Here is a 27,264-nt window from a genome sequence, read left to right on the forward strand (position 1 = left end):
GATAAAGCATACACACGGCCGGTTCTCCCGGCCAAAAGCTCTCATGGCATTTTTCCCGATGGGAAAACCGGTCATGTGTACGAGGCATAAGACATCTTGTGGTGGAGAACAGTTTTGGGTTGAGAGTGAACATTGCAGCCATAGTTGATTGACAAATTTAAAGCAAAAAAATAACTAAATACCCTGGAGTTTTATGTGTCTTCTCTCATGCTAGTTAATGGAAGGTCAGTTATTATGAACAGAAAAAAAAAACTTGCTCAAATGCTAGCAGAACTTTAGAAAATGAATAAGACCTTAAAAAAAAGTGATTTTTTTCAATGCAGTCAATCAAACCACAGGAATCCACAGTTATCTTTTCTGTTTAATGCAAGTGAAATACAACCAACTAATTAGCCGTATCTAGCTGTACCCTTTTAAGTCTCAGATATGTCCAAATTGCTTATAAATAAGGTCCCAGATCATACTTGGGAATCCAGTGGAGGTAACAGATGTGGTGGAGACTGTGAGTAGAAAATTGTCCAGGGACGTCTTGGCAGAGGAAAGGAAGGATACAGATAAGAAGGTCCACAGTGTGTAACTTACATCTTGCTAGCATGGTTGTTAATAAGATCCTGGGGAATGTCAATTCATGTTTTTGCATCCCATTAGCAGCAAAGCAGATGTTCCTGGTGCCCCGGCTCTATACTGATTGCATACCTCAGCTCACTCTGCGTTGTCTTCTGCAGGACGCCTATTCATTTCCAGGCATCTACAGAGTTATTAATGAGCTGTTCCGAGTCTTGCACAATTAAAGGGTCAGACCACTTAAAAAGGAAGTGTTAGGCCTCGTACACACGATAGGTTAACCAGAGGACAACGGTCTGAAGGACCGTTTTCATCGGTCAAAACCGATCGTGTGTGGGCCCCATAGGTTATTGTACCATAGGTTAAAAAAAAGACAACTTGCTTTAAAATTAACCTATGGATTGGTAACCGATAGGTCAAAACCGATCGTTAGTAGGCACGACCATCGGTCAGAAGTCGACGCAGGCTTGGAAGCATTGAACTTCGTTTTTTTCAGCATGTCGTTGTGTTTTACGTCACCGCGTTCTGACACGATCGGTTATTTAACCTATAGTGTGTAGGCGTGACGGACCATCAGTCAACTTCATCGGTTAACCTAGGACAACGGTCCTTCAGACCGTTGTCCTCTGGTTAACCTATCGCGTGTACGAGGCTTTAAACCACTTGACAATTTCCTCTGTTGGTGAGATCATCTAGTTCTGCTGTGACCATTATGAAGAGCCCCTACTATACCTACAGGTTATTTTGTTTAGAAAATAATGATATGGATACTTTTGCCCCTATTCAAGTGCCCAGGAACCCCTGAAACCTGAGGCACTTTAATCTGCCTTATACAAAATTTCCAAGTATAGTCCACCTACTCGCTCCCGCGCCTGCCTGTTAATTCAGTGCTTTGATGGATGACAAGATTGACCAACAGGAAGGTTTTGAAGGCAGGAGTTGGCAAACCGATCACTTGGTAAAATTACCCTGTAAGCTTAGAAAAGCCAAAAGTTTCCTGCAAGAGAAAGGGTATTTATTATTCTCACCTTTCCAGTGGTCAGAGCAAATGTTGGATGCCTGTGTTCCTCGCTTCATGATGTGGTTCCATCCTCTGACCCACCCCCCCACATCACTGCTGACTCCTGTAATAGAAAAGGGGTGAGAGGATTGAACCACGGTGCGCAGTGCAGTGGTTTTGCACAGAGATGCCCAAATCCTCCTCTCCTCAGGTCCCTCAATGCCACTCCTGGCCCCTCCCTCCTGCCAAGTGCCCTCCACAGCAAGCAGCTTGCTATGGGGTCACCCGAGTCGAGCTGCTGCTCTGTGTGTCCGTTCAGATATGAACTCACTCTTCTCATTGGCTCACTGACTTTGACAGCAGTGGGTGCCAATGGCGCCATCTGCTGTCTCAGCCAATGGGAGAGTTTCCAGGCCTTTGTGGCTCTCGTGCAACATCATTGGATTGAGATGGGGTCCAGGTAAGTATTAGGGGGGCTTATGCACACAGAAGGTTTTTTATCTTAATGAATTAAGATAAAAAACCCTCTGCCTTTAGAACAACTTTAATTGCTGCCACCAAAGGAATACTCAGAAGTGATAAGTTTACCAAATAAGCTACTTCAGGCGTTTTTGGTAGAATATTGGACTTTTAGCCAGTTCGGCAAGAGCCAAACATCATATTTAGTAGCTGTTGTTTTCTCCTGCTTTTTTTTTTCCGCTGTCAATGGTTGTCAAGGAAGCAGTGGGTGCCTACACCTTCCTTACCAACTAGTGACGTCACCTTACCTTTTTAATTTAGCATGTAAACAAAGTAGTTGTTAATGCGGTTGTATAGTCCCATGACATTTTACATTTTTTGGTCACATGTAAGGCAAAAGGCATAATGAGCTAGCATGCACAGCATACTAGCTCATTATGAAATACTTACCTTAAAATGAGGCGTCGGTAACTTACCTGGTCCACGCGGAGGTAGCTGACATGTTGCTTCGGCTTGTCTTCCGGTTATCGCTGCTCCAGCACTGTGAGTGGCTGGAGCTGCGATGTCTTCACTTCTGTCATCTGCCGGGCCTTAAGCCGAGACTGCCCTGTGCGCATGCGCCGCTGCAGTCAGCGGCTCATTGCAAGGGGAATATCTCCTAAACTGTAAAGGTTTAGGAGATTTTTTTTTACCTACAGGTAAGCCTTATTAAATATATTATAAGTATTATAAGTTCCAAAATTTACTATACAACCGCTTTAATTAAAAAAAAGAAAATAAAGAAAATAAATGGTGTGGGGGTCCATCTCTAATTCATACCAAGCACTTAAGACCTATGCTCTAAAAAAAAGTTAAAGAAAAATCCTAATAAATTAAAGAAGGAGGCACACCCAATCTTCTTGGTCTTTTGCTGCTGTGACTCTTCTACATTACTATGAGACACCTGTAGTACATAGAAGGATAAGAGGCACTGTGCTGATTAAAATGGTAATAAATAAGAAGCAAAACACCGATATCTCATAGAGAAACACCAACACCACCAATAGATGTCACTTCTCATCAGGCATTAACTTGAAGCTTGAGAGATGAGGAAAGGAAAATACAATACAATCTTTTTAAATCAATGGCATTTTTAATAAGCAGCCAATTAGAAAAATAGCCCAACAAACAGTGCTCAAAAGTATAATTTCATTAAATCTCCGTAATGGTCCTCATTAGAGACATTTGTGCATTTAATTTGAGTATTAATCAGTTGTTGTAACGAAGATTAAAGACTTGTTTTGTATGCCTTGTTTAATCAACTGATGTCTCTTGTCAAGTCAGTTTTTAACATTTGATGCATTGTTTTTTATATTCCACAATTTAATATTTTTTTAAATATATATATATAGATGACAGCCAAATTAGCTACAAAGGGGTTATGCTTTACTGTTCCTTCTTACATCTAGACTAAGCAAGGAAAAAAGGGGTTTTGAAGAAGCACAATATATGTGTGAAACGTCGTCACCCCCTTGGTCTGTTTTAGTCCTGGTGGCAGTAAACCTGTTGGACGGATGTTGGGGTGCAGCTAATTGTTCTCACTTGGCCTACATGTTCATGTCTGTGAGCAGGAGCTAGCACCCAGCCCTTCCTTTTTGGTGGAGCATATCACTCACCTGGAGCAGCGATCTGTCTCAGTTCTGCTGTCCTTCTCACATTGCCAAGCCTATGAGTAAGACACCATTTACATTGGTGTGGTTTTCAGGTGCTTTAGCGCTGGAAATAGCCTCTGCTGAGCGCCTGAAAACCGCCTTGCATTCATTCCAGTGTGTCTTTTCACACTGGGGCAGTGCGCTTGCGGTCCTGCAAGCAGCATCTTTGGGGTGGGTGGGAGCTCCCCTGACCAAACAGGAGTTTTTAACCCCTTCTAGTGACCGAAAAAGCGTTGCTTAAACAGCGCTTAAGCGCCACTAAAATGAGCAGCACTTTAGCGCTAATGCAGCCGCGGCCCCAGTTTAAAAGGGGTCTAAGAGCCTCTCTAGTGCAAACATGTTCCTATATTTCCTAGGATTGTTAGCACCATCTATTGGTCATAATGCATTTTTTTTCCTGAAATACTGCAATTAAGAAAATTACAAATTATGGCCAATACATGAAGTTGACAAGCATAGGAAATAAACATATTGGACACATTACAGTGATACAGCTGTGTGAATGATTGAGGAATTTGCACAGTATGTTTTTTTTTAATAAATACACATAATTGTGAAACAACTCTTTAACTTTTCACCATTTTACATGAATGTAGGAATGTGCCTTCATCTTGGCATACATCTGTGCACTGTATACTTTTAAATGGCCAACCGATCCTTATTTTGGATAGTGTGTTGGGGCAGATTTGTGGCCAAACAGAAAAATATGCCAAAGGAGTAGGAGGTTCCTAGGTGGAGCCTTTAAGTGATTGTAAAGTCTTGTTTTTTTTTTAGTTAAAAATAACAAACATGTTTATACTTACCTACTCCGTGCAGTGGATTTGCACAGAGCAGTCCAGATCCTCCTCTTCTTGGGCCCCTCTTCGCTGCTCCTCTCGCCACCCTCCTGTTAAGTGCCCCCACAGCAGGCAGCTTGCTATGAAGCACCCGAGCTAAGCCACAGCTCCTTGTATCCATTCAGACATGGAGCCATGGCCCTGCCCCATCCCCTTTCTCTCCTCATTGGCTGACCGACTTTGATTGACAGCAGCGGGATTCAATCACGCCGTGCTGCTGTCTCAGCCAATGAGGAAGGGCAGAGTCACTCCTACAACATCAAAGAAAATATAGAAACCAATAACCTGTGCAAATCAATGACCAAAAAACAAATAAACTACATTTAGGAGCTACGTGTTGTAAAGTGTAAAAAACACCTAAAACCGTTAAAAGAAGCAAAGTAACCACGCTTTTATATCATAAATTACATATCATAAATCACCATAGTGAATAAACAAATAAATCTTCATTAGAATTATAGAAAATAGATAAAAAACTGTGAAGTCCATGTATAAATCCCACACGTGTATAACGTCCTCAGTGAGTATAGGAAAGGTTCCTCTCCACCTGCATGCAGACACACAATGCACTCACCAGACTTTATTGACCCCTATTACAGGGAGTCAAATTAGGCATATGGGAAAATCCAAAATGTCGTACATGAGGTCACAGGAATGAATCCAATATGTTATTTCCGGTTAGCTGGAACGTAGGTGGAGCGCTAGGCAGCGGTTCCTTTAGAATATATGCTGATCCTTGTCTTCTTTAATGTAAGTGAAATACAACCTTATTTTTAAATAAATTATTCAAATTACTGCACCATGAGAGCATTATTTCCGCTCCCTCTCTATTTGACAAAACTGGAGCTTTGAATACGCTATCTACATAAATATTGAATAGATAAAAGCAGCGGTTTGGATTCATTCCTGTGACCTCATGTACGACATCTTGGATTTTACCATATGCCTAATTTGACTCCATGTAATATGGGTCAAAGTCTGGTGAGTGCATTGTATGTCTGCATGCTGGTGGAGTGGAACCTTTTCTATACTCACTGAGGACGTTATTCACATGTGGGATTTATACATGGACTTCACAATTGTTATGTATTTTTTATAATTGAACTGAACATTTATTTGTTTATTCACTATGGTGTTTTATGATATGTAATTTATATGATTTAAGAGCGTGGTTTCTTTTTTTTTTCTTCTCCTACAACATTACTGGATCTAGATGGGGCTCCGGTAAGTATTAGGGAATGGCTGAAGGGGGCTACTGCACACAGAAGCCTTCTGCCTTTACAACCACTTTCATATCAGGACTGTCGCAAAAGACTTTGAGTAAAATTAGGCACTATTTCCATGCAAATATTATTTAAGCCTTTGTGATGGATGTTATCCAAACATGCCAGGAATGGCTTTCCCCGTGATAGATATGTGTACGATAGGATCTGAGAGAGAAGTCCTGTTAGGGCCTGCTTGGTGAAGGCAATAAACAGACTCCAGATATTCCCTGGATTGTGGGGACTGTCATAAAAGGACTGCTCCATCAAAAGAAAACCAAAATCAATTCCAGGAGGGTTGGAAAAAAACTTATGGTAGGTATTGTACTGGACCATCTATGCATAGAATGTCAACAATATTGGATCATTATTGGGTTGTGTATTCTGGAGCATTTTCCCTATGTTCATAGTTTATTTTTGAGAAGATTTCAGTGTTGAATAAAGAGAAAAAGAGAATCAGCATTAAAGGTCACACAGAGTTCCATTTGTGCACGCTAAAATGGTTGAAATCCAAAGAACTTCAGTAAAATGTATTTTGAGTTTATCATGTGTCAGATTCATGAGTTTGTTTTAGAAATTCTGTATATAGCCCTACAGAACAAAGCACAGTCCACATGGGTTTTGCTGCTTAAAGCGGTTGTAAACCTTAGTGTTTTTTCACCTTAATGCATCCTATGCATTAAGGTGAAATAACACCTTGCACTGTCTGGCCCCCCAGCCCCCTCCCCTGTTTTACTTACCTGAGTCCCGAATTTTAGTTGGAGCAATCCCGCGTCGCTCTCTCTACTGCTTCTCAGCTCTTCTCGGCTCTTTATTGGATAGATTAATAGCAGCACAGCCATTGGCTCCCACTGCTGTCAATCAAATCCAATGATGCGGGCGCCAGGGGGCGGGACTGAGTCATAAACTCGGCAGCTATGGATGTGGATTGTATGCACCCACAGGGTAACCCCCCTCAGGAGAGAGCTTCCCAGAGGGGTTTATCTATTGCGGGGAGGAGCCGAGAGAGCCGCTGTGGGACCTCAGAACAGGAGGATTGGGGCCACTCTGTGCAAAACGAACTGCACAGTGGAGGTAAGTATGATATGTTTGTTATGCCATACCACAAGGTTCTAGGTCAGGTCAGGTTTAATAGTTATACAAATTAGGGACAACAAAATTAGAGGGGCCCCACCAGACACCCAACTATTCTGGAGTCCTGTTGTCACTTTTATCAGTGCAGTTGGGGGTCTTTCTCTTAAACTTTGCCTATTTCTTTTTTTGACTCCAAAGTACTGGACTATTGGAGCTGGGGTCTATTTAAAAAATGGGGGGCCTGCCTATGAGATGTCTCCCCTGAGCCCACTAATTTTTTTAAATGTCCTCGCCTTAGTTAGTATATTTACTAAATATTAATGTTGTAATAATTTTGAAGTCTTAAAGTGTGCTTCTTTGCTTTCATTAGGTCATTAAACTTAGCCACTTTACCCTTTGCAGCTCCTTTGGTGGACCTGACTCCAAGTCACAGCGGCTCGGCCATGCTCATGCTGTTGTCCGTGGTCTTTGTGGGGTTGGCAGTCTTCGTCATCTACAAATTCAAAAGGTAATCGTAGTCCCGTTCCTCGTCTGGTGGTGTTGCCGGCCTGCCGGCCGACTGCTGCTCTCCAAAGCAATGACGTCTCTGTTGATGTTTTTAGGAAAATTCCTGGAATTAATGTATATGCACAGATGCAGAATGAGAAAGAGCGAGAGATGGTCAGTCCAGGCAGTCAAAATGAAAGCTTGTCACCCATTGTCACTCAGACTCAGCCGGTGGGTCCTCAGCATCTGTTAGAGGGCAAGTTGGAAACACAGCCCATAGGTAAATAAGTAGCTAGTCCTTGATTGGCTGGGCAGGAACCCAACCTTGCTAGTTGTACCTGTCTGAATGACCGAGCACTCTGTATTACCCTTCTTTTCTGAGATAGTCAAAGGGATTCAATAAAAATTTGCAAAGCATACAAACAATTTAAATAATAGCTTTTATGAAGCTGGTGAGTCTTGTAGATTTCACCTTAAATTAGAATACTCTACATATAAAAGGCTATGAACATGTCATAATTTGTCATTAGGTCTTTAAGACATGTTGGACATACCATTCGGGGAAAAACAAAACAAAAGTCGACCTAAAAACCCAATGATTAGAAAGTCATATGTCTTGTAAAAAGTAACTTCTTAATTTTTAATCTTTTTTAATTATGCAGTTTTCGTTAAAATGATACCTGGAGATTCTGCTATGAAAGCACTTCCTGTTCTAAGGTGACAGCGCTCTGTCCATCCTATTTTCTTTCATTCATTAGCTTTTCCAATGGAGACCACACGTGTCCCTGCAGATGCATATTGCACAAGCATTGTCCAATGTTGTCACCATCAGGAAACGACCCTTAGAAATGTCATGCAGCAATCACTGGGGTGAATGGAAGTGGCTTCATAGAGGTTGCAGGTGATCAGGAGTGCTAATATGCAACAAAGGTTAAAAAAGAGAACAGTATTAGGAAATAACATGTCATTAAGTTAGAGTTTATATGCAATTTAATAGAAATTAAATACAACTAGTACATACTGAACAGGTCTTTATATTAGTTGAGTGTCATTACTTTTAAAGCATAAAAACAATTAAACTAAAAAAAATAGAAAAAGTACCACTAGGTGTCAGAACATTCCTCCGTTTTACTTGCTGGCCCTTCAAAACCAATTCTGAATGACCTAAGCTAATTTTTACTTCTTATCAGTATAAGGGGTTGATTTACTAAAACTGGTAAATCCAAAATCTGATGCAGCTCTGCATAAAAACCAATCAGCTTAATTTTTTATTTTTGTTTGCCAAAGCTTAATTGAACAAACTGAAGTTAAAAGTTAATTGGCTACTATTGCAAAGCTGAATCAGATTTTGCACTCTCCAGTTTTAGTAAATCAACCCCTCAGGAGATGGGGAACAGTGTCAGGGAGTGTGCACAGTTACAAAGGAATTGGCATTCTAATTGAGCTATATTCAGGAATAATCACAAACATGTTCAGATCCTTTCGGCATTTAAGGATAACTGTAAATTTAGCAGTGTTATCTTTTAAATGCTCCCCAACCCCCAGCAACTCTCCATATTTATTCCTATGGGGGCAGATCCAGAAAGAGAGTATGCCGGCGTATCTAGTGATACGCCGGCGTACTTTCAAATTTCCTGCGTAGTATCTTTGTTTTGAATCCTCAAAACAAGATACAGCATCTGGGTTAGATCCGACAGGCGTACGTCTTCGTACGCCTTCGGATCTTAGATGCAATTCTTCGGCGTCCGCTGGGTGGCGTTCCCGTCGTATTCCGCGTCGAGTATGCAAATTAGCTATTTCCGACGATCCACGAACCTACGAGCGGCCGTCGCATTCTTTTACATTGTTTCCGTTCGGCTTTTTTCGGCGTATAGTTAAAGCTGCTATTTGGTGGCGTACGCAATGTTAAGTATGGCCGTCGTTCCCGCGTCAAATTTGAAAATATTTTATTTTGTTTGCGTAAGAATGGGGCTGGACGTAATTTACGTCCACGTCAAAACAATGACGTCCTTGCGACATCATTTAGCGCAATGCACGGCAGGAAATTTAGGGACGGAGCATGCGCAGTTCGTTTATTCATTTAAATGAAACACGCCCCGTACTCGCCGATTTGAATTGCGTGCCGTTACGCCGCGAGAGATACACTACGCCGCCGTAACTTACGGCGCAAATTCTTTGTGGATTCAAAGATTAAAAAAGTAAGTTACAGCGGCGTAGCGTATCTCACATACACTGCGCCCATGCAATTGTACGAGGATCTGCCCCATGGAATATAAAGTTGGAATGGATTTTAGACAGCCTTTCCATAGGAATAAATAGAGATTGGAAAATGTTGAGAAAGGTGTGGCTTCCAGTGGGGAAATAGGAGGTTCCAGGGCTAGGTAAATATACTATATGAGTATAAAAGTTTGAGAAAACCTGACCATCACACCTACATATATAAGCTTGTTGGATGTCCCATTTCAAAATCATGGGAACTGTGCGACGTCATTTAGCGCAATGCACGGCGGGAAATTTAGGGACGGCGCATGCGCAGTTCATTCGGCGCGGGGACGCCCTTCATTTAAATGAAACACGCCCCCTAATCGCCGATTTGAATTACGCGCCGTTACGCCGCCAGAGATAGACTACGCCGCCGTAACTTATGGCACAAAATCTTTATGGATTCGAACTAAAGCCGGGTAAGTTACGGTGGCGTAGCGTATCTCTGATACGCTGCGCGGGTGCAGATCTCTGTGGATCTGCCCCTTAGTGTATAAGATTTGGGAAGGAGTGTGTAAGTCAGCCTTTATCAAACTTTTTAACACAAAGGAACCCGTAAAATAATATCCCGATCTCAGGGAACCACTGCTAAAAATTACTATACCTACAACTCAGGATACATTAGTGTGATGGTCATTGGGAAGAATTACCCCCTTACAGATAGCTAAAAAGATCAATGGCATCAGTAGGAACTGCAGAAACTGCTCATTGCTCAAGGAACCCCTAGCAACCTTTGGAGGAACCCTAGGGTTCCACGGAACCCTGGTGTAACTTAGAGAATAACCAAACTGAAAACAAATTCACTGGAGCCACCCTTGAACATGTTCATAAATGAGCACTAAGGCAGCACTAAAAACACATTGGAGAATTGCTTTGACTGTCAACTGCCCCATTGTAGTCAAACTAGGGTTAGGATTAGGGTTATAGCTCCTCTCATTAGCGTGTTTATGACCAACCAAACTTTCTTTGCTCCTACCGAGTACATCATCCAACGCTTGTAAGTTAGCTCCCTCTCACCGAGCCTGCAACAGGCAATTAGAATTTCAGGAACGTCGCAAACTAGCGCATTGCGGCAAAAAAATAAATTGCAAAATGTTATTGAATCCCTGTGATTGTGTAATCTTTATTACATATTCCCTTTGTCACCCTACCTGTTTTCCTAACTAACCCCCGAGACGTGCAGGTAATTGGAGCTCCCCAGCCCCCCCCCCCCCCCTACTGCTGGGTGCTTCCGAACATGGAAAAAGGACTGCTAACCAAGACTGATTGTCATAATTCAGACAGTCACTTCTGATCCTGAATTAATGAATGAATCACATTAAACAAAATAAGCCAGCTCAGGAGGAGCCGCAACAGAAGCTATAAAAAGGGCTTAATAAAGATTCATTTCAAATTCCCTTTCATTATTAGAAATCGAAGCACCTCGCTATAGAAGCTGCTGCTCATTCACTTTGTTGTAGAGGACACAGACTTTTTTTTTTTACCTTCAACAAAGCAGCCTTATGATATTATATAATAAAACAGCACTATGCCCATTGAGCAGTGTCCGGGAATTGATGTGAAATACACGTAATGGCCATAATTAAAGCCCAATTGAACTTTTAGTTTAAATCAAATACATTCCAGGTACGTGAAAAATGTGCAAAGTCTTATAGTTCATTCTCTTTGTAAAGCTGCTACAGCCTGAATAGAAAAGCCTGTCCCCTGCCAGCATGTTTCAGAGTGGAAGCAGCGGTCCTTATCTAGAGGTCTGACATGCCCCCTGATGAGTCAGGGCACATCAGCGAAAGTTTAGGCTTCCTGCTGACAGGAGGGTTCTGGCTCTGATTCATCGAGGGGCATGTTGGACATCTGCAGCGACATCCCAGCTTACACACAGAGCAACGTCCCTTCTCTGTAACATGCTGGCAGGGGAAAGGCTTTTCTACTCAGACTGTGGCTGTTTTCTAAAGAAAAAAAAAAAAACGGTAGGACTTTTTGCAGCTTTTTGTTTAGATGCACTTGGAATGTATTTAGCTGGTTTAAACCGAAAATTCAATCAGACTTTAAAAGAGGACATGTCATGATTAAAATATCAGAACTACCACCGCTACCTACCGTGTCTTGAAAAAGTATTCATACCCCTTGAAATTTTCCAAATTTTGTCATGTTACAACCAAAAACGTAGATGTATTTTATTGGGATTTAATGTGATAGACCAACACAAAGTGGTACATAATTTTGAAGGAAAATTATAAATAAATAAAATAAATATGTGAAAAGTGTGGGGTACATTTGTATTCAGCCCCCCTGAGTCAATACTTTGTAGAATCTCCTTTCACTGCAATCACAGCTGCAAGTCTTTTTGGGGATGTCTCTACCAGCTTTGCACATCTAGAGAGGGACATTTTTGCCCATTCTTCTTTACGAAATAGCTCAAGCTCTGTCAGATTGGATGGAGAGTGTCTGTGAACAGAAATTTTCAAGTCTTGCCACAAATTCTCAATTGGATTTAGGTCTGAGCTTTGACTGGGCCAGTCTAACACATGAATATGCTTTGATCGAAACCATTCCATTGAAGCTCTGGCTGTATGTTTAGGGTGAACTTCCGCCCCATTCTAAAATCTTTTGCAGACTCTAACAGGTTTTCTTCCAAATTTGTCCTGTATTTGGCTCCATCCATCTTCCCATCAACTCTGACCAGCATCCCTGTACCTGCTGAAGAAAAGCATCCCCACAACATGATGCTGCACCACCATGTTTCACAGTGGGGACGATGTGTTCAGGGTGATGTGCAGTGTTAGTTTTCCGCCACATGTAGCATTTTGCTTTTAGGCCAAAAAGTAAAATTTTGGTCTCATCTGAGAAGAGCACCTTCTTCCACATGTTTGCTATGTCCCCCACATGGCTTCTCAAAAACTGCAAACAGGACCTCTTATGACTTTCTTTCAACAATGACATTCTTCTTGCCACTATTCCATAAAGACCAGATTTGTGGAGTGAATCACTAATAGAATACTTGTCCTCTGGACAGATTCTCCCACCTGCGCTGTGGATCTCTGCAGCTCCTCCAGAGTTCCCATGGGCCTCTTGGCTGCTTCTCTGATTAATGTTCTCCTTGCCCGTCCTGTCAGTTTAGGTGGACGGCCATGTCTTGGTAGGTTTACAGTTGTGCCATACTCCTTCCATTTTCGGATGATGGATTGAACAGTGCTCCATGAGATGTTCAATGCTTGGATTTTTTTTTTATAACCTAACCCTGCTTTAAACTTCTCCACAATGTTATCCCTGACCTGTCTGGTGTGTTCCTTGGCCTTCATGATGCTGTTTGGTCACTAAGGTTCTCTAACAAACCTCTGAGGGCTTCACAGAACAGCTGTATTTATACTGAAATTAAATTACACACAGGTGGACACTATTTACTAATTAGGGGACTCCTGAAGGCAATTGGTTTCCACTAGATTTTAGTTAGGGGTATCAGAGTGAAGGGGGCTTTTCAGATATTTATTTGTGAACATTTTTGAAAACCATTTATCTTTTTCCTTCCACTTCACAATTATGTGCCACTTTGTGTTGGTCAATCACATAAAATCCCAATAAAATATTAATGTTTTTGGTTGTAATATGACAAAATGTGAAAATTTTCAAGGGGTATGAATACTTCTTCAAGGCTCAGTATTTTATTATTTTGACCAAACTGTGATAATAAAAAAAAAAAAAAAACATTAAGCTGGCTACACATTATACAATTTTCTTGTACAGATTTCCTTTAGATTTACAAAACCATATTATACGAGCTCAAACCTAAACACTTTAGAATTGTATGCAATCAGGTAAGTCCTTGCACTACTGTACATAGTTGAAGGTAAATCTAAAGGGAATTGAACAAGAAAATTGTATAATGTGTAGCCAGCTTTAGACTGCCATTGCTGATCTTCTTCTAAAAATGCTAGCTGCCTGGTTGTCTGTGTCTTCAATGCTTTCTTAATCTCAGTCATAAAACAAGCGTCACAACTGATCTGTATACTCAGGGGTTCATTTATAAAAGGTTTGCTGTGTGAATGCCTCAGCGTCTGCACAGTCATCACAATTAATCTCTGCAATGTGTCTTTTGTGTTTATTTAGTGCGATCGTCAGCTTTAGCTAGTGGCCATAATATGGGGCTAGATTCAGATAGCCCGCCGTAAGTTTGTGCGGGCGTAGCGTATCTCAGATACGCTACGCCGCCGTAACTTAGTGAGGCTGGGGCTGGATTCACAAAGAACCTGCGCCCTAAGTTACGGCGGCGTAGCGTACATCTGCCGGTGTAAGCGCGCCGAATTCAAATTGTCAAGAGGTAGGCGTGTTTTATGTAAATAAAACATGACCCGTGAACGTATCCCAGTGCGCATGCTCCTAATCACGTCGCAAATAGTCAATGCTTTCGATGTGAACGTAATTTCCGCAAAGCCCTATTCGCGAACGACTTACGCAAACAACGTAAAATTTTCAAAATTCGACGCGGGAACGACGTCCATACTTAACATTGGCTATGCCTCATATAGCAGGAGTAACGTTACGCCGGAAAAAGCCTTACGCAAACGACGTAAAAAAATCCGCTGGGCGCACGTACGTTTCTGAATCGGCGTATCCAGCTAATTTGCATATTATACGCTGAAAGCGACGGAAGCGCCACCTAGTGGCCAGCGTAAATATGCACCCTAAGATACGACAGCGTAGGAGACTTACGCCGCTCGTATCTTAGCCTAATTTAAACATATCTGGTTTCCAGAATACGCTTAAATTTACGACGGCGTAGATTCAGAGTTACGACAGCGTATCTACTGATACGCCGGCGTAACTCTACGTGAATTTTCCCGATTTGGGTATTTCAATCAAATTATGGCCACTAGATGGAGCTGACAATCATAGGAAGTAAACGTGTTACACACAATAATGGGCTTAATTGCAACGGCTTTATGAATGCTGAGACATTCGCTCAGCGGTAATTTTTATAAACAGACCCCTTAGTGACTCAGCAAATAATGAAGGCATACAGTCAGCAGGATAGCCTGGCGACTAGCATTTTCAGAAGCAGGTCAGCCACAGTATACTTCCCACATATGGTGCTGTGAGTTTTAAGAGTTTTTTTTTTCTTGTGTTTGTTCTTTTTTTTTATTTATCGTTTGCTATTTAAAATGTAAAATTTAAAGTGTTACTAAACCCAGAACAGTAAAATCAGTCGTATATACAGTAAAGCATGCTTGTTTTACTCACTGTGGAACCTAAGGGGTTAATCATCCGCATTGTGTAAAAAGGCTGCTTCTCTTATCCTCCTTTTCTTCCACTGTCCCCAATCCATCTCCCGATAAGACAGAGCTTTTGGAGTCACCCTGCACATGCTCAGTTTGGTGTGTATTGTTAGAGAGTTTTTTTTCTTCTTGGGAAGCTGCATGTAATGGGTACAGGTCCAATCAGCACTGTCCAGACAGAGGGTCAGGGGTCCTGTAGCCTCATAGGACAGTTAGAGTAGAATGTCCTCCTACAAGCTGTAACCAGACACTGATAGAAGTCACAAGACTGCTATATACTGCTGATGGATAAGAAAAGGTATTTACCGTATTTTCCGGCGTATAAGACGACTTTTTTAATATGCCATTTGAATACTGTAGGTCCTAGAGTTCAGCTTTAAAGTGACTTTGCCTCTACAACAAAAACAGTGCCCAATAAGCAGCCTGTTAAATCGCTATCAATACTAACCTATCCCAGTACCCAGTCCTTGGATCTTTGCTCTCTTGCAGAGTTATGGTAGATTATAGGTCTGGGCAGTTCTTGGAGTGTGTAGGATGCACGCTCTGGCCATGAATCATGGTTCCATCCTCCAGGCCCCACATCTCTTCTGGACAGGGGCTGCAGGGGCTGGTGGATGGAACCAAAGGAGATGCAGTTATTCGACACACCCAGAAGATTTTGATAGAGGCCATTACTTTGCAGGAGACAGAAGATTAGAGGAGCAGACAGTGGGAAAGTTGACTATTTGTCTTTTTTAGCTTTAGTTACAGTTTAATTTAAAAATCACAAACTCAGCTAGTGTATTTATCCATCATCATAAAAAACACAAATTCATTGTATGCTAAAATGGGAGCGCTACCACAATTCAAGGCAATGTCCCTGCTCCATGTGTGGTGCATTGCAATGCTATTCATTGTGAATATCACCCAATGCATTGTCCAGTAGAGCCTTTATCTTGCATTGTGGTGTGCTTCATTGTTAAAAAAGGGTCATGCACTTGTCATCTGTTGTGGTGTGTTGACAGACCATCCATGGGCGGCACAGTGGTGTAGTGGATAGCACTCTTGCCTAGCAGTTAAAAGGGTCACTGGTTCATATCCCAACCACGACACTACCTGCTTGGAGATTGCATGTTCTCCCTGTGCCTGTGTGGGTTTCCTCCGGGTACTCCGGTTTCCTCCTACCCTCCAAAGACATGCTGATAAGTTAATTGGTTTCTGTCTAAAATTGGCCCTAGTATATGAATGTGAGTTGGGGACCTTAGATTGTAAGCTCCTTGAGGGTAGGGACCGATGTGAATGTACAATGTATATGTAAAGCGCTGCGTAAATTGACAGCACTATATAAGTACCTAAATAATAATAATCCATAATGAATGGGTTGCCCTAACACAAAGCACATTAACCTGTGCCATAAGCCATATTAACAAAACACTCTAGTGTGATTAGACCATAAATTATAATGCATGCCTAAAAGGGCTGGCACCACTAGGTGTCCATACATACCTCTGTTTTTCCTTTCTGGGACCCTCAAAGTTGACCTCCGAACTACCAAAGTAAATGTTGACTCCATAGGTGTGCGCAGCCTATTGCATTAGGGTGTGCACCCCAAATTTCCAACACATATGCATTTGACATGTTTACTGGCCTCCTCCCTGCTCTCCATCCTGAAACAATGGGAGGAAGGGGGAGCAATGGAGCACATGGCGGACCCGGGCACCAGAAACAGGGAAAGGAGGGGGTGGCATATATTAGTACTGATGCCCTGTATTTTCCTCCTGTGGCAGCTGAATGATGACAAAGGGGAGAGGAGGAGATGCCTACTTTCAGCTGCTGCAGGAGGAAAATACAGATCGGTTCCACTAAATTCCACCCACGCCACCTCTCCTGTCCAGGTTTCGAGTGTCGGCAAGGCAGGATTGCGGTTTACCTGTCACCTACCAACCATTGACAGGTTGCCAACCCCAGGATCAGGGTGTGCCCAGGCACACCTGGCACACCCCTTGCGCACGCCTATGGTTGACTCCGTAAACTCTAAGCATAGGCGCCCCACCACCCCAAGCAATCCACTTGACAGGGACTAGGCCTATTGATAGGTTACTCAGCCCAGCATTGCATTGTTTGATACGGGTGAGGGTCCTCATATTTTAGGGAGTCTTCCTTTGGAGGATTTGGAACTGCTCCAGAAGCCCAGAAGAAAAAGACTGTAGTTACAGTATGCACACCTAATGATGCTTGTAGTAGGTAGGAGGTCTTCGTTTTCAGGCTGCTTTTTGGGCACTTGTCACTTTAAAGGGGCACTAAAGTGTGCTTTCAGGAGAGCATATTTAAAACCTATTATATTTATTAATATTTGGTGATGCCTTTAAGCTGTTTCAGTTTTATTTGAATTGAATTTTATACACTGATTTGTCTCCCTCTAGTGGCCAGTCAGATATTAACATGAACCTGTGCTTTACCCATGCAGGGCAGAACGACAAGTTCACTGTCATGCTGGTCCCATCAGTTGCACATACTCATCTTCCCTCCACTGCCCTGCGACTCCTTTTGGCTGCCGAGAGAGAAGACAGTTAATCCTGTGTAAGCTTCAAGTCACCCCGCCCCCATGTGACAGCACTAGGTACCTAAAGGACCAACCACCAAACACCAGCACTGTCACATGGGAGGAAGGTGAGTGATTCACATGCTCTTCCATACCTGAAAGTTCCAGGCATTTCAGTTCACTTTCCTGAAATAACAGAACAGCAGGGGAGCAAAGGATAGGAGAGTATGTGCAGCTGGATGGTCTGCCATAAGGCTGCATTCACACCTTAGCGCAGCGTTTTGTACTGCGATTTGCCGCAACAAATTGCAGCGTTTTGTACCGCGATTTGCCGCGACAAAACACGTCGTTTTTTAACCTTGTTTTTGCTTTGCCCTGCTTGATCAAAGCACAGACTCACTTTAAACCCTACATTCAGGAACCATAATCTATATATACAAAAACCAGGTCAGTCTGGACTCATTTATAAACCACCCGGTTTATTTATAAAACATTTGTTGCATGAATGTCAGAAGCATTCGTGCAAGCTGAACAAAATGTCCCCTAATTTTTTGTTATATTAATGCTATTAATATAAAAAAGGATATTAACCACTTAAGGACCGCCGCACGCCCATGTATGTCGGCAGAACGTCACAAGGGCATACAAGTACGTCCCTTTTAAGATCCCAGTCGTGGGTCGCGCGCGCACCGCTGGCGGCACGCTCGTGACCCGGTCCTGAGCTTCGTGACCGTGCCCGTGGGACTCGCGGACCGGATCGCCGCCGGTATCCTGCGATCGGGTCACAGAGCTGAAGAACGGGGAGAGGCAAGTGTAAACAAACCTCTCCCCGTGCTTCCTAGTGAGAGTGTCACCGATCGTCTGTTCCCTGTCATAAGGAACAATGATCAGTCACGTCACATGCCAAACCACGCCCCCTACAGTAAGAATCACTTCCTAGGGAACACGAACCCCTGCAGCGCCCCCTACAGGTTAGCCCCTTCACTGCCAGTGTCATTTTCACAGTAATCAGTGCATTTTTATAGTACTGATCGCTGTAAAAATGACAGTGGTCCCAAAATAGTGTCAAAAGTGTCCGATGTGTCCGCCATAATGTCACAGTCACGATAAAAATCGCTGATCGCCGCCATTACTAGTAAAAATATTAATAAAACTGCCATAAAACGAACCCCTATTTTGTAGACGTTATAACTTTTGCGCAAACCAATCAATAAATGCTTATTGCAATTTTTTTTTACAAAAATATGTAGAAGAATACGTATCAGCCTAAACTGAGGAAAAACATTTTTTTTATATGTTTTTTTTGGGGAAATTTATTGTAGCAAAAAGTAAAAAATATTGTTTTTTTTTTTTTTAAATTGTCGCTATATTTTTGTTTATAGCGCAAAAAATAAAAACTGCAGAGGTGATCAAATACCACCAAAAGAAAGCTCTATTTGTAATAAAAACGCAAACTTTGTTTGGGAGCTACGTCGCACGACTGCGCAATTGGCATTTAAAGCGACGCAGTGCCGAATCGCAAAAAGTGGCCTGGCCTGGTCCTTTAGCTGCAAGTGGTTAATGCCTGTTTAATCTGCTCCATCTAGTGGCCAAAATGCAGTATGGTTTTTTAATTAAATTATATTGCATTTTGGCCACTCAAATGAGCTAATTATACAGGCATTAATCTCTTACAAAAATTACGGACATTTTGTTCAGCTTGCACGAATGCTTCTGACATTTATACAACAACTGTTTTTATAAATAAACCCCTTACATTCATCTGCATTCACCGCTCATTGTACAGCATTCATCCCGCTATTTCCAAGAGTCATAATAATTTGTTAGCGTAATCATCATTACACGGATCCGATGCAAATGCCAGGTTATGTAAATTAAAATGTTAGGTTAATTTGCAGTGTGTGGAATGTAGACCTAGATGAGAGAAATGTTTATTGATAAAATGAATGATTTCCCACTTGAAAACAAAGTGTGTTCAAAAGTGATTGGCTTAAACACATATATCATTGGCTTTACTATGAATATGGCACATACTGACTGATGTCTCTGAAGAAAAGGACAGTTGGATTCTGGGAGGATTCGGTTGTGGCGGATGGGACTCAATCAGGCAATTGCACAAATGCAGGCAGAAAATGTGCTTAAAGTGTATCTAAAGCTGAAACCTTCATCCCTTTTCTTTTTGGATTCAGCACAAAATGGTTGTGTAGACACAACAGGAAGTGAGAAGAAATCTTTCCAATTTGAAAGTTTTCACTGTAACACGTGTCCTTGTTTGATGGTTTTCCCACTATTCCTGTTCTGGTGACAACCCCATCACTTTCACCAGACTGTGGTCTTGGGGTCAGCTGCAGCCATTTGCTTGCTTTTAGCCCGCCCTTGGGGCACTATTCCATCCACTGATAGCAACAATGGGGCATTATCCCCCCCCCCACTGACATCAATGAAGGACCATCAATGAAGGACCACAATTCCTTTTAATGATACCAATGATGGGGCATAATTTCTCCAAGTGACACCAACGATGGGGCCCAATGACACCAATGGTGGGGCACGATTCCTTCCAATGACACCAATAAGGGACTCCCACTAAAACAAACGATAGGGCATTATTTTTTCCCACTTATGTCAGGAACTTTTCTACTCCCAATGTCCACAGTCCGGTCCCCCTAAAGTCTGAAGTACAGTAACCGGGCCATTTGTTTAGAAAGTTTGGAGACCCCTGTATTAGACAATAGAGAGGGTAGAGACAGACTTTCTTAATAAAAAACCTGTACTGATATGAAGATGTCGTTATATTTTTTCTAGCCACTATGAAAGAGATGTTTTGAGCCCCCAAAACACATTGGAAACTCTGTGGTTGCAAAAGTGGTGTGGCTCTTCAGTTTCCATTTTTAATAGAAACCTGTCATAGGTTTAACCCTTCCACACACTATCCAATGAAGAGGAGATGAGAGAACCCAATATCACTGCACACCAAGAAAACTCAACAAGAGTAAAAGCCATCTCAGCCCAGCTCCGTCCAGGCCACGACTCCTCAAGCGTTTTGCTTCGCCCCTGGGTCTTGGTCATGGAGGTCTGCAACCAGGGATGGACTGGCCATAGGGACTACAGGGAGTTTCCCGGTGGGCCGATGGCTCAGTGGGCCGTTTTTTTAAAACAGAGATGCTGCTTGGAGGACTTTTTGTAACGCCCTGGCAGCGCCCCAGTGTGAAAGCACTCAGGCTTTCACACTGGGACTGCAGCGGAAGCATTTTTCAGTCGCTTTACAGGCGCTATTTTTAGCCCAAAAGCGCCTAAAAAACGCCTCAGTGTAAAAAGGGGTCCTACACTCACCCCCTCTCTTTTACACTCACTCTCTTTTTCTTACACTCACCCCCCTCTCTCTCTCTCTCTCCTTCTCACCCTCTCATGATATACAATGGATGTAGGGGCCTTTTGGTGGGCGTGATTTTTTGGGGGGGTGGGGGCAGCATTTTATTGAATTAAAGTGGGCCGGCCTGGATGAAGTCCAGGGCCAAATTTTGGTCCCAGTCCAGCCCTGTCTGCAACTAAGCCCCGGGGGCAGGGCAAAACGCGTTGGAGGGGACATGACCTGGACAGTGCTGGGCTGAGGCTGCTTTTACCCTTATTATTGTCAGGTTTTGTTGGTGTGTCTAAATTGTGCGTTCTCTACTCTCCTACTGTGTGTATTCAGCCGGGACAGGCTCTTTCCAAACCAGCACCCTTTAGTGCAAGTCCTCGGACCTGGACATTGAAACTTGGAGTGCACCCAAAGTCTTTTTAATACAGATCCTAAGGGCTTTAAGACAATCACTCAAGAACACTAGGAACGGAAGGCACAGACATCAATAGAAACATTGTCAGAAGTTCCAACCCTTCTCCACTCTACAAAAACTGATGTGTTTTTGTTTGTATCCCCGTTGAAGAGATTTCCTAGTATTTGCTGTCTTGGCAAGACTACAGGGGTAAATCTCCCCAGTAGGGTCATAGATGGCCATATAAACCTTACAGGGGCTCTAATCATTTCCCATTCTATATAAGAAAATAAAACAGTTTTGTCTGGAGCTGGGCTTTAAAGCCCATGACTGTACTACCGAGGACCTGAGATAATCTGTGACATCACGCAACAGGGCAAAGACACCTGGAAAAAAGTTATGTATATTACATTTATTAAGGGTGCAGGGGTGTTTCAAAGGGAGTGAGTTGTAAATGAAAGAGGATGGGAATCCCAAGACTAGAGTTGGGCTTTAAAGTATAACTAAGGGCCAACTTTTTTTTCTGGTTTTGGATACAGTAGGGGGAATTATTGTTGTCTGGGCCCCCATTATGGAGATTCACCATCTCTGTTAGTCCTGCTTCACTGAGAGTGCAAGGGGAAGAAAACATTTTGTTTTATTTTTCTGTTCACCAGAACAGGAATAGAGGGAAATCTTAATGGGGACACTAGTTTTGGTAACCCTGGTGACAACCAGGGGTACAATCACTTTTCTTCTTCAGGAAGAGAAATCTCAATGGGATTCAGATGTCAAAAAACTAACACATCTAAAATGAAAGCTTGTTGGACATCCCATTTCAAAATCATGGACATTATATGGAGTTGTCCTACCTCTGTGAATATAACAGCTTTCACTCTTCCGGGAAGGCCTTTTACAAGATTTTGGAATGGGTCTGTGGGAGTTTGTGCCCATTCAACCAAAAGAAAATTTTGAGGTCATGTACTGATGTTGGTTGAGAGGACCTGACTCACAATCAGTGTTCCAATTTGTCCCATAGTTGTGGAGATTTAGGTCTATTCTCTGTGCAGGCCACTCAAGTACCTGCAGACCATCAACTGACCTTTACACCTATGTGAGCTTGTTGTAGAACCTATTCCAGAATCACTGGCATAACATATGGAGCTGGCCCTACTTTGTCGGTACAACAGCCTTCACTCTTCTGGGAAGGTTTTCCACAAGATTTTGGGGTGTGTCTTTGGGAATTTGTGCCCATTCTGTGAAAAGAATATTTGAGGGGCAGGTACTGATGTTGGATTAGAAGACCTGGTTTATAGCTAATTCATCCCAAAGGTGTTTAGTAAGGTTGAGTCCAGAGTTCTGTGCCTCACTCAAGTTCCCCCACACCAAACCAAACCATATCTTCACTAGAAACATGTGCAGTGCTAAAAATATATAGATACAGTATTGTCCACAGAAAGTCCACAAAGAGGGTGTTAGAGAGAAGTCCCAAATCAGTTTTCAACATTATAGAGATCCACACACCACCATAGTGATAAGGCCAATTCGCTTACTGGACCACAATAATCCTCACTAAATTGATTGGTCAGTTGTGCTTTAAAGATGATAATATCCCAGGTTTCTTAGATCTGTTTTTGGCCACACCACAGTGATCCTCCAGATCTCCACAAATGAAGACACTCAGATACTAATATCATTGGCTGTTCTTTTAAGGGATCCACCAAGATGTCCACAATACCCGCCACACACACTCGGATCGCTCGCCTCGGTAGCATTTAGATCAAACCTCATAAAAACATATAACAGGCTCCCTAGTGCAGTAACTCTAAAATACAATCTTGAGTTTTTGGTCTGGCTAAGGGCAGACACCAAAAAAGACGCACCTCATCCCAAAATTTTATTAGAGATACAAAATAAAGGAGGGGGGACTGTAGCGGTGCTTAAGTGGGGTAGTACCATCACAATGGAAAACTCAAATGCAATTTGATTAAAAGAATATACAAAAAGCTGTATTAATTTTACAAAGTTAATAAAAATAGAGCGATAATGCAAATACAATGTACAGTAAAACCTTGGATTGCAAGCATAATTCATTCGAGAAACATGCTTGTAATCCAAAGCACTTGTATATCAAAGCAATTTTTTTACAGGGTATAAAAGAGAAGAGTAGCAATAAGTTGCTAAATGTTGTACCTTCATTAACCACTTAACCCCCGGACCATATTGCTGGTCAAAGACCAGAGCACTTTTTGCGGTTCGGCACTGCGTCGCCTTAACTGACAATTGCGTGGTCGTGCGATGTGGCTCCCAAACAAAATTGGCGTCCTTTTTTCCCACAAATGGAGCTTTCTTTTGGTGGTATTTGATCACCTCTGCGGTTTTCAGTTGTTGCGCTATAAACAAAAATAGAGCGACAATTTTAAAAAAAATGAATATTTTTTACTTTTTACTATAATAAATATCCCCCAAAAATATATAAAAAAAAAACATTTTTTTCCTCAGTTTAGGCCGATACGTATTCTTCTACATATTTTTCGTAAAAAAAATTGCAATAAGCGTTAATTGATTGGTTTTCTCAAAAGTTATAGCGTTTACAAAATAGGGGGTAGTTTTATGGCATTTTTATTAATATATTTTTTTACTAGTAATGGCGGCGATCAGCAATTTTTTTTCGGTACTGCGACATTATGGCGGACACTTCGGACACTTTTGACACATTTTTGGGACCATTGGCATTTTTATAGAGATCAGTGCTATAAAAAAGCATTGAGTACCATAAAAATGCCACTGGCAGGGAAAGGGTTAACACTAGGGGGCGGGGAAGGGGTTAAGTATGTTCCCTGGGTGTGTTCTAACTGTAGGGGGGGTGGACTGACTGAGGGAAATGACTGATCGCTGTTCATACATTGTATGAACAGACAGTCAGGCATTTCTCCCCTGACAGCTCCCGGTTACACACACAGCTCCCAGTTCTCGCTCTGTAATGAGCGATCGCGGGTGCCCGGTGGTGATCACGGGCGCGGGAGCCAGGAGCGAGCGGGGGGCATGCACGTGCTTCCGGCGGCGCGCCCCTAGTGCCCGCTGCGCCTGCCGACGTAGAGCTAAGGGCTCTCGCGCAGGAGAGCCGACCTGCCGCCGTAGAACTGCGGCGGCTGGTCGACAGCCAGTTAAATGTAACCATATTGCTACACTTGGAGACTCCTCTCTTCTCTTTTATACTCAGTTGTGACATGACGCTACTCTTATATCAAGACATCGCTTGTATATCAAGGCAAAATGTATTAAAACATTTTGCTCATCTTGCAAAACGCTCTCAAAACAAGTTACTCTCAAACCAATGTTTTAATGTATTAAAAAGATATTAAACTCACATATGTACAGAGAAAAGCCTATTGAAAAGTTCACAAGATGGCCAGGGCATCCGGAGTGATGACATCACACGTCACTGTTCTGTCCTATGCATTTCGTCAACAACTGACGTCATCAGGGGCATATCTTCATAGAGCTGGCTTTGTACACAGGGGCACAATCAATCATACTGGAACAAAAGGGCCTTAACCAAACTGTTACCACAAACTTATAATATAACATTTACAGTACCCTTCACTGGAAACCCTTAAAAATTTTAGGGCGTGTCCACATACTTTTGGAAAGCAGTGGATCATTTTTTTTTGGTATTACAGTATATAAAAAAATACAATTCTACAAGCTTTGTAGCTTCATGGTAGATTTGGGTGGACTACGGGGCAATTGCTTCAGAGCTTAGTAAATGAGGTAAAGCTTTACTTTGCAAAAAAAACAAACAATCACGTGCAAGGAAAAAAAAACAGCATGTTTGCTTGCACATAATTGGATGATGGAAGTCAGCAGAGCTCACAATCATTTACTAAGCTCTGGAGCAACTGCTCTTGCAGAGTGCAACGGCACTTTGAAAATTGCACAGTTTAGTAAATCAAACCCATTGTGTTCCAGGAGTACAATTTCTTATAATACTCTTTTTTTTTTTTTTTTTTGTGAAATACCTTTTTTGCTTTTGGTATTCCTTTTATTTTATCACTATACCTTTAAATAACAATAAAAATAAATAAAACAATAACATTCTGTTAAGATTTCTTTGCAGGCCCAACAGGCAGGTTACAATGCATTTTATTTTTAAATCAAAGTTAATTACGTGCAATTTCTAAATTCTTACACAGGTACGTTGCTTTCCCCTTAAAAAATAAATACAAATAAAATAGCGAAGTCACACATGCTGTTAGCAGCAACACACATTTGTTTTTAATTAATTCAGCTCTCAAATCTCCTTTAAGATGCTTGAACCCATGAACACATTGCGTGGGGGGAGGGGGAATTTCATATAACGTTATCACAGTTTCAAAGTCATAATGTACCATTGGCTGCATAACTTGAAACCCTTTAAAGTGTTTTCAGCAAGATATTAAAGGATCAGCACCAAGGACAGCAGCTGAAACAGCCAAATGCAAATGTAAGGCTTAGACTGTCTGAATTTTATAGAACTGAGATTAAAGGAAGGTGTAAAAAAAAGTCTAGTGAAGAAAAGGCTGCACAAGAAAGAATTAATATGCCTGGATGCTTTGTCCTTGGAAAGCCAATTATGCTTTTATTTGTAATAACTAGATACAAGGTAACCAGAGTGGATGGTACCTGATCCTACCCAGACAACAGAGGAATGCACATATCTTCATAAGTTTAGGGTTATTTTTAAGATGAAAAAAACTTAAAATGATATTCGAATAAACCAAAGCCCATCCCAAAATCATGTTATCTGTGTGCTTGTAAAGCTTGTGCAGCTAACTTTTTAGAGTTTGTTTTAATAGAAATTCGCTACAAGACAGTGTGGAAGAGAGTCTGAGACACTGGGAGAGAGCTAGAAATATAGAGGAGAGGGATAAAAAGAGGAGGGAGAGCAGAGGAACAGGGGGGGGGGGGGGGGGGGATACAAAATGGGAGAGAGAAAGAGTAGGGAGCTTTAAAATTATAGTAATAGTAAAGAAGAAGTAAGGAGAAAAGACTAGAAAGAGAGAGGAGAAAAACTCGAAAAAGAGAGGAGTAATTGAAAGAGAGAGAGTGTGACTAAAAGTAGAGTCTAAAAATAAGAAGAGGGGCAATGGAATGACGAGGGGGGGGGGGCTATCAATAGAGCAAGAGGGGTTTAAAAGAGAGATAATAAGAGGGGATAGAAAGAGGAAGAGGGGCTAGAAAAAGAAGAGAGTGTGAGAGAAGCCTAAACAGGTAAGAGAGATTGGAGCTAGGGAAGGAGGCTAAAAACATGAAAATGGGACTGGAAAGAGGGAGATGATGTAGAGAGCAAGAGGGACTAGAAAGAGAGAGAGAGGCAGGCTAGAAAGAGGACAAGGTGTGGGTTGGGGAGAACATTAGAGAGGGGCTACAAAGAGGTAGAAAGGTATAGAGAAAGAAGCTATAAAAAGAGAGTGGGGCAAGAGAGAGGAAGACAGGCTAGAAGAAGGGAGAGGGGAAAGAAAGAGCAGAGCTAGAGAGAGGGAGAGGGGCTAGAAAGCAAGGATGCAGAGAACAAGGGTTTATAAAGAGGTTGAAGGGCAAGAAAGAGGGTCTTCACCAAAGGGCAAGGACATGAAAAAGTAAGAAGGAGAGTGGCTACAAAGAGGGAAAGGGGCTACAAAGATAGAGAGGGGCTAGAAAAAAAAGTGTGAGAGAGGCTAAAATAGGTAAGAGAGATTAGAGCTAGAAAGAGGAAAGGGGGCTAAAAACATGAAAAGGGACTGGTAAGAGGGAGAGGATATAGAGGGGTACAGATGCTTGAAAAAGAGAGAGACAGGCTAGAAAGAGAACAAGAGGTTAAAATGGGTCGAGGGGCTAGAATGATAGAGAGGGGCGACGAAGAGGGAAAAGAGATAGATAGGTAGAGAGTTGAGTAGTCGAGAGAGAAATTACAAAGATACAGGGAATAGAAAGAGAGAGAGGGGCAAGAGAGAGGGATAAAGGCTGGAAGGAGGGAGAGGAGGGATAGGGGCGAGAAAATAAGGGAGACAGGCTAGAAAGAGAACAAAGGGTTGTAAAGGGGTTGAGGGGTTGGAAAGAGGAAAAGAGGCTCCAGTAAAGGCA

General features: G+C 42.2%; 1 protein-coding gene across 5 annotated transcripts in view; it reads left to right on the top strand.

Annotated features, from left to right (window-relative positions):
• SORCS1 (sortilin related VPS10 domain containing receptor 1) overlaps window positions 1–27,264 on the top strand; it is an 834,705-nt gene that overhangs the window by 745,765 nt on the left and 61,676 nt on the right. For 3 of the 5 annotated variants that reach the window (XM_040361653.1, XM_040361655.1, XM_040361654.1), the window contains exon 25: window positions 7,289–7,394. In XM_040361653.1, coding sequence (XP_040217587.1) covers window positions 7,289–7,394 — 106 coding nt within the window. Of the gene's footprint in view, window positions 1–7,288; window positions 7,395–7,488; window positions 7,653–17,350; window positions 17,554–27,264 lie in introns of all 5 variants that reach the window. The other 2 variants (XM_040361650.1, XM_040361651.1) reach the window with 2 other exon arrangements.

The sequence above is a fragment of the Rana temporaria genome, chromosome 8 (genome assembly GCF_905171775.1).
Source record: "Rana temporaria chromosome 8, aRanTem1.1, whole genome shotgun sequence".
NCBI lineage: Eukaryota > Metazoa > Chordata > Amphibia > Anura > Ranidae > Rana > Rana temporaria.